The sequence below is a fragment of the Macrobrachium nipponense genome, chromosome 36 (assembly GCF_015104395.2).
Source record: "Macrobrachium nipponense isolate FS-2020 chromosome 36, ASM1510439v2, whole genome shotgun sequence".
In the NCBI taxonomy this organism is placed as follows: domain Eukaryota; kingdom Metazoa; phylum Arthropoda; class Malacostraca; order Decapoda; family Palaemonidae; genus Macrobrachium; species Macrobrachium nipponense.
Window position 1 is genome coordinate 61,077,903 of NC_087220.1, and position 14,364 is coordinate 61,092,266.

The following is a 14,364-nucleotide window of genomic DNA, read 5'->3' on the forward strand; positions in this document are numbered from 1 at the left end:
AAAAGGTAGACCAGTTATATACTCAGGTTGGTTAAGCATCAATGAAAAGGTAGACCAGTTAGACACTCAGGTGTGGGTGCTATAGCAATGCACTGCTGTTGTTCTTAACCTAAGACTTCGTTGCTCTTACACCACTGTATGTACATAGATTTGTTGATTGTGACTAGTGGATTAATAATAGCGAAGTTGTTCAACATTTAAGGATGAGCTTGTTCAGTAAGTTATTTGCATTACATTTAGGGTTGTACCTGTAAAAGGTTTGAGTCTCCCTATTTGGATACATAACTGCTGTGAGCTGAACTTGTTAGTCATACTCCAAAATTAGTATGTTTTCCCTTTTAAGCATTCAGTTTTCGTATTTATACTTTGGAAAGCTCTTTGGTATTCAGATATAAACCCCAAGCTCAGGGGAAAGTTATGGAAAAAACCGTTCCTCATATATTGCTGAAGAAGCTCAATGCGCTATCTTGGAGAACAAATTCACAGTGAACGCCTCCACATAAACAAACAATTGAAGGAAGGAAAAAGGCCTTTTTTAATGGCAGCTCATGACCAGACACTATGTACACATGTACGGAGTAAAACAGACGGTTAAAAATGAACGTCACCTGTATCTGAGTAGCTAGTTGCATAAAGATCAAAGATCTTCTTCATTAGGAATGTAATTAAGAAATATGCATTTATGTCGGAATAGTATGGCAGTAGGTATTATTACTGTTATTGAAGAGTATCTTACAGTAATGCTAATGATAATTATATATAAATTACATCCAAGACACTTTGCTCGAGTTGCACTACAGTGGTCAAAGTTAGAAAGATGCCTGGAGGCCTTTTCAAATCTACTTTTCATTTAGAAATGAAAACCTATTTGAATTATTATCATCATTATGAAGCACGAGCACATTCATGATGAACGTAATACATTGAGTTTTGCACCTGATTGTATGAACAACTTCAAGTTGTAAATTGGTGAAATTTTAGTAATAAGATTGTACCAAGGATTGTACTAACCTTATCTTGGGAGACACTCCTAAAAAAATTTAAACATATTCCTTATTCATTTTTATTTCAATAAATCTAAGGCTAAAACAGTGTGTGAAATTTTGTACCATTGCGTCATCTAATGCCATGTGTTCGTTGGTGCACAATATCACAAAAAATCTCTAAATGACTTAAATTACAAATCAAACGAACAAATAATGGTAACAAATAACATTACTGTAGTGTTAAAATACTAGAACATTTAATTAAACAAGACAGTTTGCAAATCTAATGTGTGAGTTGTCCTAACTTGTTGCTCAGAGTGGCTAAACATTTAAGTAACCTCAAACATAAACCTCTTAGCTCTCTGCAATACTCTGCTGTTCTGTAAACAAGTCACAGAATATCTTTACGTGCTTTAGTACAGTACCATAATTGTACTGGCAACTAAGCACAGAATACACATGCTTGTCTAAGTTAGCCCCTTGGCACATGGCTAAAAAACTTCAAGAGTGAATGTCCAAAACCCAGTTCAGTATAGTAATCCAGAGTAGAACTATTTGCCTACCAGGATCTGTTTAACTATTTAAAAAAAAAGTTGTCTGACACACCCAAAGACAAAATAAAAAAAGCTTGTTTTCTCACCAGAAGAAATACCAGTATTGATGAATTTCCCAAGTGTAAATTTCTAAAGAGAAGCAAGATACGAACTGGGACCATCTTTGCTTCAAGAGGAGGGATAACCCAATGATCTGAAGTCCTGTTGGTCCTTTCGTAATTCATGTGGATTCCATCACCTCGATTTTTATGCTGATAGGTCTATTGGCCTGTGAAATAAAGGTAATTTTACATCCTGTGATTTTAAATTGTCGTGGCAGTTCAGAATGCTGCTAAGTAAATTTCAGGTAAAAATCTAAAAATATTGGTCGTTTCTGTGACTCATTTCATGCCAAAATCTCTGAGCAAGATGTCTGTAAATTCACAGTGCAGACTAGACTGAAAAAGTTAAAGCAGAATAGCCCTGGGACATATGATAAAGTTAATTTAATACAGAATACCCCTGGGACATGAAAAAGTTAACTTAATGCAGAATACCCCTGGGACATGAAAAAGTTAACTTAATGCAGAATACCCCTGGGGCATGAAAAAGTTAAGTTAATGCAGAATATCCCTGGGGCATGAAAAAGTTAACTTATTGCAGAATACCCCTGAGGCATGAAAAAGTTAACTTAATGCAGAATACCCCTTGGGACATGAAAAAGTTAACATAATGGAGAATACCCCTAGGACATGAAAACGTTAACAATGCAGAATACCCCTGGGACATATGAAAAAGTTAACTTAATGCAGAATACCCCTGGACAAAGATGCCACTGGAAGTCTGAGACTGCAGTAGCAAAGAACCATTAAACTTCTAACAAAACAGAGAACTATTAAGGAATCCCTGAACCTCCTTGCACATACCTGTGTGCCAAGAACGCAATCTTCTGCGTCCTCCTGGCAAACTTCTGCTGTTGTGGAGGGGGCAGCCGGCGATGTGTGAGCTTCTTGCTCCTTGTCGGCTTCTTTCTCTGGAAGATGTTCCTCCTGATTGGTGGGAGGCCAGGCCTCTGCAGCTTTCCATTGACTCTCCTGAGGGTGACCGGTGGGTTACCAGAGACGAACCAGTAGAAGTAATCCCCAATTCTCCTCATGTACTCACCGATCTGCTGGCCCAGAGTTGCTAAAGGTGTCATGGGGTTCCTTGCCGGAGGTAACGCTGGATTATGGGGCAACTGAAACAAAGGATTTTCATCAATATTCTGACTTCTAATACCCTTCTAATACTGTTCAGTGACTTTAGTATATGTGGGTTAACATTCTACCTTTTTTTTTTACCCTAATTTTGGTCAAATACTTCCTTGTAGAGACTTGAGGTTGATCAACACACGCTACTTCTAGTGAACTCAATAATGATAAGGATTTGAGTCTTTTAAGTGTTATCTTTGAGACTGAGTGATTCTTGGACAGTACTACAGGTTCTCTGTTTTGTCCCTGTGGCCTCCAGCCTGTATTTTCACCAATTCCTTCTGGCCTCCACTTGCCTGGCTGTCCAACAATGGTCAACTTGACCCAGGTGAGATTTTTACCTCTCATTTAAGAACGAATCTCTTGGGACAGTTCATATGTATAGGCTAGGACTAGGCAGTCTTGTTAAGCTACTTTATGAACAATAATAGTAATTGCAATAACAATACAGCAATAGTAATAATAACAATAATGGGCCAAAGACTTAGACTTACTTGAGCTTCCTCGAACTGTCTCCTCCTAACATTATACCTCGGGTAAGTGTGAGCTCTGTGTTCTGGGGCCAAGCTGCCATCTTCTAGTCTAGGAGCAGCCGGCACAGCCACCATTGAGAGATCCGAATTGCTCTCCAGGGCCATCATGTCCTCCCCCTCCCCTCTTGGCCACGTATGGGACGGGACAACACCGCCCACGCAACAGCCGTTGCCCACAGTAGTCTCTGTAGTCTGGAATGGAACGATTTCTGTCAGTCAGGAAGATGAGCTTTTACACCAAGTAACTTGAGTGTTGAGTTCACTGGTAGCAAGTACTTTAAAGTATTTATGTCCCAGATATGTTTCCTTTTATATGTGCTGATATGGTTTTCCCAGGCAATGTCCTGTTCCCTAGGGAGAAAAAGAATGGCAGCACAAAGGTGGGAAATGGGTATTTTGTCCTTAAATAGACCAAAACTTCACTTTTTTTCTGTTATATTTTGCACACTTTGCACCCTGTTAGTGTAAAAAAATATATATATTATAGCACACACACACACACACACATATATATATATATATAATATCAAAGTACCCATTTCCCACCTTTGTGTGAGAGTGTGTGTGTGTGTGTGTTTTACTGTAGGAATAATTTTTCATGGTTTTAAAGTCATCATTCTCTATATTGTAACAGGTAGCACTAAGATGATGGTGCATTGCCTAAGCAACTCCTTACCAGCCCGATCCAAGGGACAAGACATAAAACCATATTGTTGGTGAGTAGCCATTTTAAGCCTTTGTTCAGTTTAGAAGACATTTTGAAAGACTTTTCATTAAAGCGAAACAAACAAACAAACAAACAGTAAGTGTGACAGTCTCCAGCCCTCCATACCATAGACTCACAAATGTACCGCTAATCCGCCGGCAATGAGCAACATCCTAAGAGCAATTAGACTCGCTTCCCTCCATATGTTCTTTCCCCTCCGCCGCACCATTAGGCCGAATTTTAACAACCTGGTTCGCCTGCTGCCTCATACCCCCTAATAAGGAATGATCGTAAACAAAAAGATTTACGGCCTCTAAGTAGACCGGATCGTCGTCTTACAAGTCGTAGCATCTGACGAAAAGGGTCGTCTGCCTGACCTCTTGCGGTCACTCGGGTAACTAACTAACAGATGTTTAATTTTTGTCATTCGATTCTGGCCAGATTTTGGCGGGTCTGTTATGGTGGGTCTAGGGGAATTTATGCTTCGTAGTCCCAGGAATGTGGAATCCCCCCCCCCCCCCCACCACCCCAGATTTATTACAGTTAATTCATTCTAGAGAATTCTACGGTCTTTTTGTTTTTACAAAGGTGACTATATACTAGGCCCATAGACGCTGAATGTTCATTCAAATGCGTTGTATCCGATAGAAAGAGAGAGAGAGAGAGAGAGAGAGAGAGAGAGAGAGAGAGAGAACAATCACCTAGTTATCACAAAATAATTTTTACACGATATGGAAATTTCACATCACGCAAAAGGAACTAACTTACGATTTCTCTCGCACTAATGACGGGTGATCATGAGATAGATGAAAGCTTGGGCGAATGAAATGAAACTCCCCTCCCCACCCCCTCTTATATTTCACAGAGGGGAAAGTGTTTTTTTTTAGATTAATTGCATTCATTATCTTGCCGTGAATGCTTTTTGCATGCACGGGAATAATGTACCAGGTATTCTTCTCCTGAATCCAAAAAGTATCCCTAAATCATGCCGCTGCTGCGTTGTACATTTCGTTGTTTGTCGTTTGTGAAGACAACGACAGCCTAGTTTACAGACATTATACGTTACACACCAAAATAGAAGTATAGGCCTAATTTACAAATAGCCCCATAGTACTATATTGGTGGTGTAATGTAACGAGTTCGTAAAGCTAGTCTTCCATTGCCTTTACAGACATCAAAACAATGAAATTTGCAATGCGGCAGCTGCGTGATTTCCCCCTTTGCAAAAAAAAAATCTTCGTCCGTTAGTCGTTAATAAGAGAAAGAGGGCGGTTCGTCAGCGGTAGAGGAGACAGAGGCGGTGAGAGAGAGCTTCCGTCAACTTGGTCTAATGTATTCCAAAAATTATGATTCCGCCTTTGTTGTAACTTTACACGCGTCTCGCCTCTTCGAAAAGCATTTCCGCCTTTCGTTTCTCCTTCCCGCGCCCACTCAGGGCTACTGGGCCGCTTAAGGACACCCAATTGAATGAAAATCCGCCATAGAGCGACTTGCACATCCTTATAGCCGCGTAGACGCTGAACCGAACCTGTTATAATTATTATCCGCCTTTGAAGATGTTCTAACGGTCTTTATGGTAAAATACGTATCTCTCGTTTGGTGTTCACGTGACGGACGAGCACAGAGAGAGAGAGAGAGAGAGAGAGAGAGGCTTTAGTTGAAGAGGGGGGTCTTTGCACTTTGCATGAAAAAACGAAACAGTTATGGGAGTTATAACTGTTTAACTGTTGGTTGGGAAGGTCCAGTGATGGATGTGGTTAGGAAGATATATATATATATATATATATATATATATATATATATATATATATATATATATATATATGTGTGTGTGTGTGTGTGTGTGTGTGTGTGTGGTGTGTGTGCATAGGTCTAGGCCTATATATGCTTGTACGTTTGTACTACGAGATAGAGATATATAGCACTGATACTAATAAGACATGCAATAAAACTATTTTAATAAAAATATTTTCTAAAGCTAATGACAGAGCAGACACGCCATTTCAAGAGCAAAAACCACACAATCAGTAATATATATCTAAAAATTTGTAAACAATTAAAGCATAGGCCTACTACACCTCTCATCTCTTCGCTCTGTCAAACGGCAGTAGTATAATTTGCACTGGCAGGAGATTATCGTGTTTTTAACAAATTCCTTGCAATTTGCAACGTGGTATATGTCATTACTTAAGCTTCGTTGTAAGTGGAGCCGAGATGTACCGTGTGGGCACCCGCATTCATATGCACGTGGATAAGTTTAGGCCTATATGCGCGTGTATAAATTCATAAATACAAAGGTAGGCCTAAACCAGATTGAAGATTAATGCTAATTTTAACAGTTCTATAGATCCTGCATCGATTTAAACTATTTAACATACAAGTAACGCCACGAAAAGATTTAGAAATAACAAAAAACTAATAAAAAAGTTAAGACCTCGACTCATTAACCAATGACATCTGCGACGCGTCGTCGTCGTCTACTGCGCATGCGTCAGACGTAGAATCACAACCGCGCAAATGACAACAAAAACAACAACATAAAATTGGCAAAAACAACTTAGCGGCGATGCTTGTGGTTCAGATGTTGGGTCAGTGAGGTTTTATCTCTCTCTCTCTCTCTCTCTCTCTCTCTCTCTCTCTCTCTCTTCAAAACCCAAAAATATTCATAATCTGGTCTCTTATACTATAATTATGGCACATATTCCTCTCTCTCTCTCTCTCTATCCAAAACAATCTCTCATAATAGGTACATATTCTTTTCTCTCTCTTTCGTTTTTGTATGACCCTTGATAACTGTTTGGATATCTATCTATTAATTACTCAAAATAAGTGCATTTATATATACATATATAATAAGAAATATGAAAAGAAATATATAAACACTTAACAGATACACTTTGAATACACTTTCACTGCATTGCGCGGTTATCACAATTACCAGAACATGCACACCCTAACATTGCGTGTATGTGTGTGTGTAAATAGTGTGTGCGCGTGTATACATTCGTCCATACATTCACACACCGCCTGTGAAATTGAACACAAGCGAAACGAAAGAATTTTCTTTTTTTTTTTTTTTGTCAACTGAAACGAAAAAAATGATAGAAAGTTCATATTTTTTTGCCAAATGAAACGTAAAGAAAAAAAAGAAGGTTCAATTAAAAAAAATAATCCAATTAAAAACTTCACCACTTAAGAACAGAAGCCAGAAATGGAAAGTTTTTAAAACACTTATATAAAGTAAAAGTCGCCGTAGATCTCTCTTTCTCACCCTTTATTAGTATTATTATTTTCTACCTTCTTCTGAGGCGGCGTTCCATCTCCCCGCACGTGAACTGGGCCTGAGAAATCATCTTATCTCCCGAATTCTCACTTCTGGAGAAACTCGGCAAATGGAGAAAATCAGTCATAAGCGTCTTTGTGAACTAATTTTATATATATAAATTATATATGATTGGCGCGAATTGAGCGCGCAAGCGCGTTGATTGTGATAGCTTTGGGAGGTTCGGTTGTTTGTTTGTGTTTGTGACGGTTAAGCATGGTCGGATATCCAGATCAGAGCGGCACCCGGTCAAATAAAACCATCTATAGCGAATATACGTAGGTACTTACATAGTCTGACCATCATATATATAATATATATATATATATATATATATAGATATATATATATATATATATATATATATATATAAAAGATATATGTGCATGTATATATATATATATATATATATATATATATATATATATATATATATATATGTATATGTATATGCATATATATATATGATAATATATATATTATATATATATATAATATATATATATATATATATATATATATATTATATATATATTACGCCATATCACAGAATGCGCACAAAATTCACCTCGATCAGACCAACATTCATTTTTAAAATCCCTTTCATATTTCCAAAAAAAAAAAAGTCAATGAAGAGGATAAATTAAGACTCCAAATTTGAACTCAGATTACCTCGACTATTCCAGCACAAACAAACAAAGATTTTAAAAAGTGATCTTCCTCAAGAGAAAAATTCAGTCAACCCGCCACCGGAACCGGATGAGATACATACCTGCTCATGGTCGTGTCCGCGATGCAACTGACGATCGTGAGTTTCGCGTAGCACTGAACGACTCCAGATGAAGAGGGGAAAAAGTGAGTTGTCGGTTTGTGAACATTATCTCTTTTAATTAATTCTATCAGAATACCAATTCCTGTATTTTACCTTACTCCAATACTCGTTTTTTAAAGTAACTCTTTAGATAATTAGGTATTATCACCATTCTAGTAAGGTTCGAAAGAGGAAAATTAAATTCTATTGTAAAAAAAAATGGGTGTATTTAACATATGGCAACTCTTCCCCCCCCCCCTCTAGCCTGGCCTATATCTTATATATAACTGTAAACATAATTGTAAGTAAAAAATCGACGCTAATGGCTGAAAGAGAATGCGTCTCGCTCACTTGATATTTGAATTTGTGATTAGACCTGATTAAATTCGCCTGAAATTCGCGAAATTCTTCCTGAATATTATTAATTCATATAGTATATATATATATATATATATATGTATATATATAGTATATATATATATATATATATATATATATATATATAATTTTGTGTCGTTATTATAATTCCCGGCTTCTGTGAACTGCGTTAGAATATTGGAAATTCCTCTCTCTCTCTCTCTCTTCTCTCTCTGTCTCTCTCTCTCTCTCTCTCTCTCTCTCTCTCTCTCCCGAAGACATAGAATCTCCACTCATAGATATGAATTTTTTAATAACATTAAGAAAAAAATTTTGGAAAGCAATTAAAAAAAAACACCAAACTTTGCAATAACAAAAATCATCTTTATTCAGACAGTGCACAATGTATGCCCTTCTTGCCCTATAGATCTTATAAATTATTTTTCATAGTTACTTTCCTGTAGAGTATAGTAGTATATATGGATATTCTACAGTTTCATTTAGAAGGATATTATTCCACTGTTTAATACATAAGGTATTATTATGAGCTTATTTTGGTAGACATAATTGTTTTTATACATACTGCATTTTACACTTCAACTGAGAAACATTACTACTCTACACTACAATTCAGCTGGGAAACATTACCATTGCATGTTACACACTAACTGGAAAACAGTGCTGCTGTACATTACACTTCAAATGAGAAACATTACTACTGTAGATTATGCTTCAACTGAGAAACGTTACTACTGTAGATTACACTTCAACTGAGATGCATTACTACTTTGCATTGCACTTCAACTGAGATGCATTGCTGTTCAGTTGAAAAACATTACTACTGTAGATTTCACTTCAGCTGAGAAACATTAATACTTTACATTGCTATTTAGAGAGAAACATTACTACTCTACATCACTGCTCATTTGAGAAACATTACTACTGTAGACTACACTTCAACTGAGAAACATTAATACTTTAAATTGCTATTTAGAAACATTATTATTGCATATTATACTTCAGCTTAGAAACATCACTCTGCCACGCTGCACAATCTTAGAGATCACGAGTGCCATTCAGTTGACCTTCTGTCAGCACGGGCTCTTGCACCATGAACAAGCCTGAATAGATGTATTGGGCTTTTCTTCTATTGGAAATGCTTCTCGCAGATGGTAGCGTGTTCCTCTATGCAGTCTCTGTCGTTGAAATAATGGGCTCTCTCCGCTTCCAGAATCAGGCAGTTTTGTGATGTTTGTCCTGCAGGCTCCTTAAGAAGAAATTTATATATTTATTAGTAGCAATAGTAGAGGTATTAGTGTTATTATTATTATTATATTATTACTCACTAGAGAAGTAACAGGCACAGCTTCATTACAGTCAAAAATAAAGTCTGTATTGTAAATCATACACTTGGAAGGTTATTATTATTATTTAATTGTTATTAGGTTATGATGATGATATGATGAATGATGAATGATATGATGATTAATGATGATCTGAAGACCGTAAAGTTCTATCTGTATTCTGTTAATATTATATATATATATCTATATATATATAATAAATATATATAGTATCTATATATGTGTGTGTGTGTGTGTGTGTGTGTGTGTGTGTGTGTGTGTGTGTGTGTGTGTGTGTATTGTAAAATTGAAATCCAAAAAGAACAATTCAAAATAATAGATTATGTCAAAAATCCTGACCATCTAACTACCCTCGAGTCGTTATACATTAAGAAACTTGTTCCTTCACTCCACAGCAATACCTCCTCAGCAACTCTATACCTGGCATAGTTGACGTCGTCATCGTCAACTGATTTTTAGTCATTCCATCTTCTCTCTATATTGTGGACGGTTGGTGTTTGGGTTGTTCTCTCTCTCTTTTCCTTTGTTTGTTTTTACTTTGATTTTTAATTTCTAAGACTATTTTAATATTTGTGAGTTCCTTTGTTTTTATTATTGAATGTTATTTATGTGTCTCTTTGCTCTTTTACAGACTGATGATGCACAGAAGTTTCATGTGCGAAACGTTTCGTTGATAATAAACTCGATTCCTTTTATATAGACAGATAGATACATAAATATATGTCTGTTTGAATGTTTCTAAAATATGGACACGTTCAGAGAGTAAACTATGAACCTGCCACTAAGGAATGGGCTTTGAATATACCTGTTCATAAATGAGTTTAGCCACTAAACATCAAACTCACCAGGTAATAGGACCCGTAATCTTCCTTTCCTATGGCCCAGAAGGGACTCCCGGATTCGACAGCCTTCCCGTTCACCCAGACCCACTTTCCCTCCGTCTCCGTGTCATTGGCGCCAATCCAGTAACTCTCGTGGTCGATACCTGTAGAGAGAATGGCGAAGAGAGAGTTTGCGAGAGCGATGCCTGACTCGCACATTGGCGATGCAAGACTGTGCACGTCGTAATGGCCGAAAGTTTGCTCATTATGACACTATTGCGATGTAATTATGACAAAGTTGCCAACAATCGCCATGAATCGTAACCTTGTCGCCGAGTTTGGTGACGATCGCCAAGTGACAATGGGTGTGCAACGCCACCCAATATATATGCAGTTGAGTTGCAACATTTGTCGCCGTGTCATTGTGCAAGACGCAACACTGACACAATGGCGTCACAATTTTGTCTTAATTAGGTTGTGCATAATGTAACTCACAATTGCAACATGTGCCATACATGTCAGACATCCGCCATCACTTGGTGCACATCGCCAAACTCGACGACACGGTTACGATTCATGGCGATCTTGTTGTAATTGCATCATAATGGCGTCGTTATTCGACATTACGACGTGTGCAGCCTTGAATCGCAAATGTGTGAGTCGGGCATTAAACGTGGAATTACGTCATCCATAGACACTGTATTACACACACAAGAATATTTTTTGATAGGTGCCCCATTGCTCCCCTTATGTTATCATCATCTGTTCATATTAATAGTGTTTAATCAGATTTATAAGATTTATCTCAAATAACAATTTTGTATACATTGAAAATACTGGTCACTTTATCAGAAGCGTATGTAATTGTAATAACCAGGATGCCGGCTTAACTTCTCGAATTCGTCACAGATTTTGGATACGCTTGTCGCTACGAAGCCTTGGATCCAAATGCAAGAATATGAGGTAATTCTGACATCCATAGCGGGATTCGAACATGCATCTTGAGCATCAGAACGAGGTCACGTGACACCAAAATTACTTCACATTCTCGCATTTGGATTTCGAGAAGTTAAGGGGCCATTATGGTTATTACAACTACATTCTTGTATTTCCTATCTTAGAAACGAGTTTCCTTGTATCATACACTGTAAAATTATTGTAATGCGTGATTTTAGAAGGATTCCTAAACAACCCTTTATTTCCTCCTTCCCTCGTCCCAATTTTGCATTCAGGATTCCGCAAAGGGTGTTATTGAAAGGGGAAACGTTTGATAATCTCTGGAAAAGCCTGAGAACTTATACTATGTATGTGTTCCCGACTTACCTTCACCTCGGATGAATTTGAGGAGGTCGTAATAAAACTGGACATCGTCGACGACCACCAATTCTGAGTTCAATTCGTGGCACAGGTACCTCGATTCCTCCCAAGGACTCTTCAGGAATGGCTCCACGAAGACACAGCGGGCTCGTAGTACGACGAAAGGACTCTCGCATTTGCTGGGCTTGGGCGTTTGGGTGGTATAAGACCAGGTTGCCGCAGACGCAGAGTAACCGAAAACTCCCGTCTGAGGATGATGGCAAGTTGCAATGAGCACCATGTTAGATTAGCCCTCGTGTCTTGGGGTTTGATACAAAGTGGGAAGAAGAAGAGGAAAGCAATCCTTTTTTTTTTATCATTTTCTTTCGTAAGCAAACTATATCGACCCCTAACCTGTTCCCAGCGCTGGAAGGAATTTTAAAAATTAGATTCTAGCGTTTTAATTTTAATTTTAGAAATTCTTAACAATTTCATGGTCATGGTTAGGTGTGACACTGCTAAAGCTTTGAGGCATACTAGTTGCAGTGGAGGAGTTCTCTCTCTCTCTCTCACTCTCTTTCACTTTATATATGTAGCATATATTATATGTGTGTGTGATTGTGTTTGTCTGCGTGTGAATAAATACTACACAATGCCTTACTGCAGTTTGAGCCACGAGCAGGAAGAGAACCAGCAAAAGCATCTTGAATGCGAGCAGATGTCACTGAGCCACCACTCTGAAGTCAGATGTCACTCTAGAATAGTATCCAATTCCACACTTGTATTATAAAGAACCTGGCCATTAGATAATGCTGGGTTATCTCTCATCTTTTTTATCAGCTTTCTAAAAGAGTTTGTTGCTTGAGAAGGTTAGCATATGTTTTATTGTTGGTTACCTGTCTTTTAAAATGTGCTTTGTGTGTGTGTGTGTGTTTTATCAGGTTGTGGAGTCGTGAAGATGTCACGTGGATGTCATGTGATTTTCAGGTATTTGCAGTACACACACACTCACCCACACACACACCCACACACACTCACCCACACACACACACACACATATGTGTGTGCATTAGAATCAATAAAAAATTCCTGGAATATTCTCTCTCTCTCTCTCTCTCTCTCTCATGATATATATATATATATATATATATATATATATATGTATATATATATATATACATATATATATATATTATATATATATATATACATATATATATATATATATATATATATATATATATATATATATATATGCACACACACATACACACACACACACACACACACACATATATATATATATATATATAATATATAATATATATATTGACTATATATTATATGTATATATATATTGAATTTATAATATTGTTAAAGATTCTAAGCCAGAACCAAAGAAAATAAAGTCTTTTTACCAAGTTTCATGCATGTTTGTCTATATGCAAGTTGCCCCTTCTAAGTGAAAGATTCCATGCTTTCCATTCTCTTGAAAAAGCTATCTCTTCTCCCATTGGTTGTTGGAATTACCCCCTACAGAGCTGAGAATTGAAAAGGATTGGGAACCAGCGGCTCACTCTCAGAAGAACGCCAGACCTACAATAGGTCAGATCTCCTCCTGCACCCAAGATGCCGACTCCTCCCCCCCCCCCCCCCTTTTGATCTGCTTCCCTATGCTGTCTGGGAAGTCCAAGTATATTTTTAAAATTCCATAGTGCATGGAGACATCAAGGAGAAGCCCACCAGCCCTCAATATCCAGGTACTGTAAGAGGAGTTCCAGTTCAGCCAGGGAGTTGTTTTACCTTTGTCTGTATTTCATTTCCTTTTTTCCAAGGCGACTTGTGTAGTTTCTCATTCCCCCATCTGGGCTCAATTCTGTAATTACTCCCTGTGATACTAGTAACATCCCCCCTAGTGAATTCAAGCAACTAAATAGTTCTCTTTGTAAATTTCCCAGTCATTTCATTCCCCCCATGCGTGGCCTTTTTGCAGACAGACACTGTGCCTGATTGTGGTTGGAGGTGGAAATCCTTGGAGCAAGCTTGCAATTTTAATCCGTTGCGGAAAATCTCTGAACGCCTTGACAGGATTGCTCCAGCCATGTGTTCCGGTGGATCGACAAAGCGACCCCCAATTTTTTTAGTCTCCTGGACCTCTGTAAATTCATGCAAATACAGTGCATTTAAAACTACAGTGCAGCTTTTATGTAAATTCCTCCTTCCTCAGTAATACCGGCCTTATGCCTGAGTAGTTAGATTTTTTCCTCTTTGTTATGATCCCTTGTCCTCCATTCAAGGCCAAATTTTTCAGTGTTAATTATATTTCCTAGGAGTGATCGAGGTGAGTTCAGAATAATATATATATATATATATATATATATTATA

General features: G+C 37.6%; 2 protein-coding genes across 2 annotated transcripts; both read right to left on the reverse strand.

The window, feature by feature from the left end:
• Positions 1 to 1,049: 1,049 nt before the first annotated feature.
• LOC135203355 (uncharacterized) lies at positions 1,050 to 8,143 on the reverse strand. Its single transcript, XM_064233096.1, has 4 exons — positions 8,103 to 8,143; positions 3,264 to 3,494; positions 2,446 to 2,756; positions 1,050 to 1,808 (listed from the first exon to the last, which is right to left on the reverse strand). Exons 2-4 carry the CDS (start codon positions 3,408 to 3,410, stop codon positions 1,787 to 1,789), a joined length of 480 nt encoding a protein of 159 aa, XP_064089166.1. The 5' UTR covers positions 3,411 to 3,494; positions 8,103 to 8,143; the 3' UTR covers positions 1,050 to 1,786.
• Positions 8,144 to 9,329: 1,186 nt separating this feature from the next.
• LOC135203747 (perlucin-like) lies at positions 9,330 to 12,798 on the reverse strand. Its single transcript, XM_064233687.1, has 4 exons — positions 12,641 to 12,798; positions 12,007 to 12,247; positions 10,708 to 10,847; positions 9,330 to 9,765 (listed from the first exon to the last, which is right to left on the reverse strand). The coding sequence occupies exons 1-4, from the start codon at positions 12,680 to 12,682 to the stop codon at positions 9,646 to 9,648; spliced, it is 543 nt and encodes a 180-aa protein (XP_064089757.1). The 5' UTR covers positions 12,683 to 12,798; the 3' UTR covers positions 9,330 to 9,645.
• Positions 12,799 to 14,364: the final 1,566 nt, after the last annotated feature.

What these genes read in the sequence shown, in the direction of transcription:
- LOC135203355 (XM_064233096.1), bottom strand. Translation starts at nt 3,410, where the DNA reads ATGATGGCCCTGGAGAGCAATTCGGATCTCTCAATGGTGGCTGTGCCG. An exon ending in GACAGTTCGAGGAAGCTCAA is followed by an intron (nt 2,757 to 3,263) that starts GTAAGTCTAAGT and finishes CCTTTGTTTCAG; the next exon opens with TTGCCCCATAATCCAGCGTT. An exon ending in ATTGCGTTCTTGGCACACAG is followed by an intron (nt 1,809 to 2,445) that starts GTATGTGCAAGG and finishes TTTATTTCACAG; the next exon opens with GCCAATAGACCTATCAGCAT.
- LOC135203747 (XM_064233687.1), bottom strand. Translation starts at nt 12,682, where the DNA reads ATGCTTTTGCTGGTTCTCTTCCTGCTCGTGGCTCAAACTGCA. An exon ending in CAAATTCATCCGAGGTGAAG is followed by an intron (nt 10,848 to 12,006) that starts GTAAGTCGGGAA and finishes TTCTCTCTACAG; the next exon opens with GTATCGACCACGAGAGTTAC. An exon ending in ATTACGGGTCCTATTACCTG is followed by an intron (nt 9,766 to 10,707) that starts GTGAGTTTGATG and finishes TTTCTTCTTAAG; the next exon opens with GAGCCTGCAGGACAAACATC.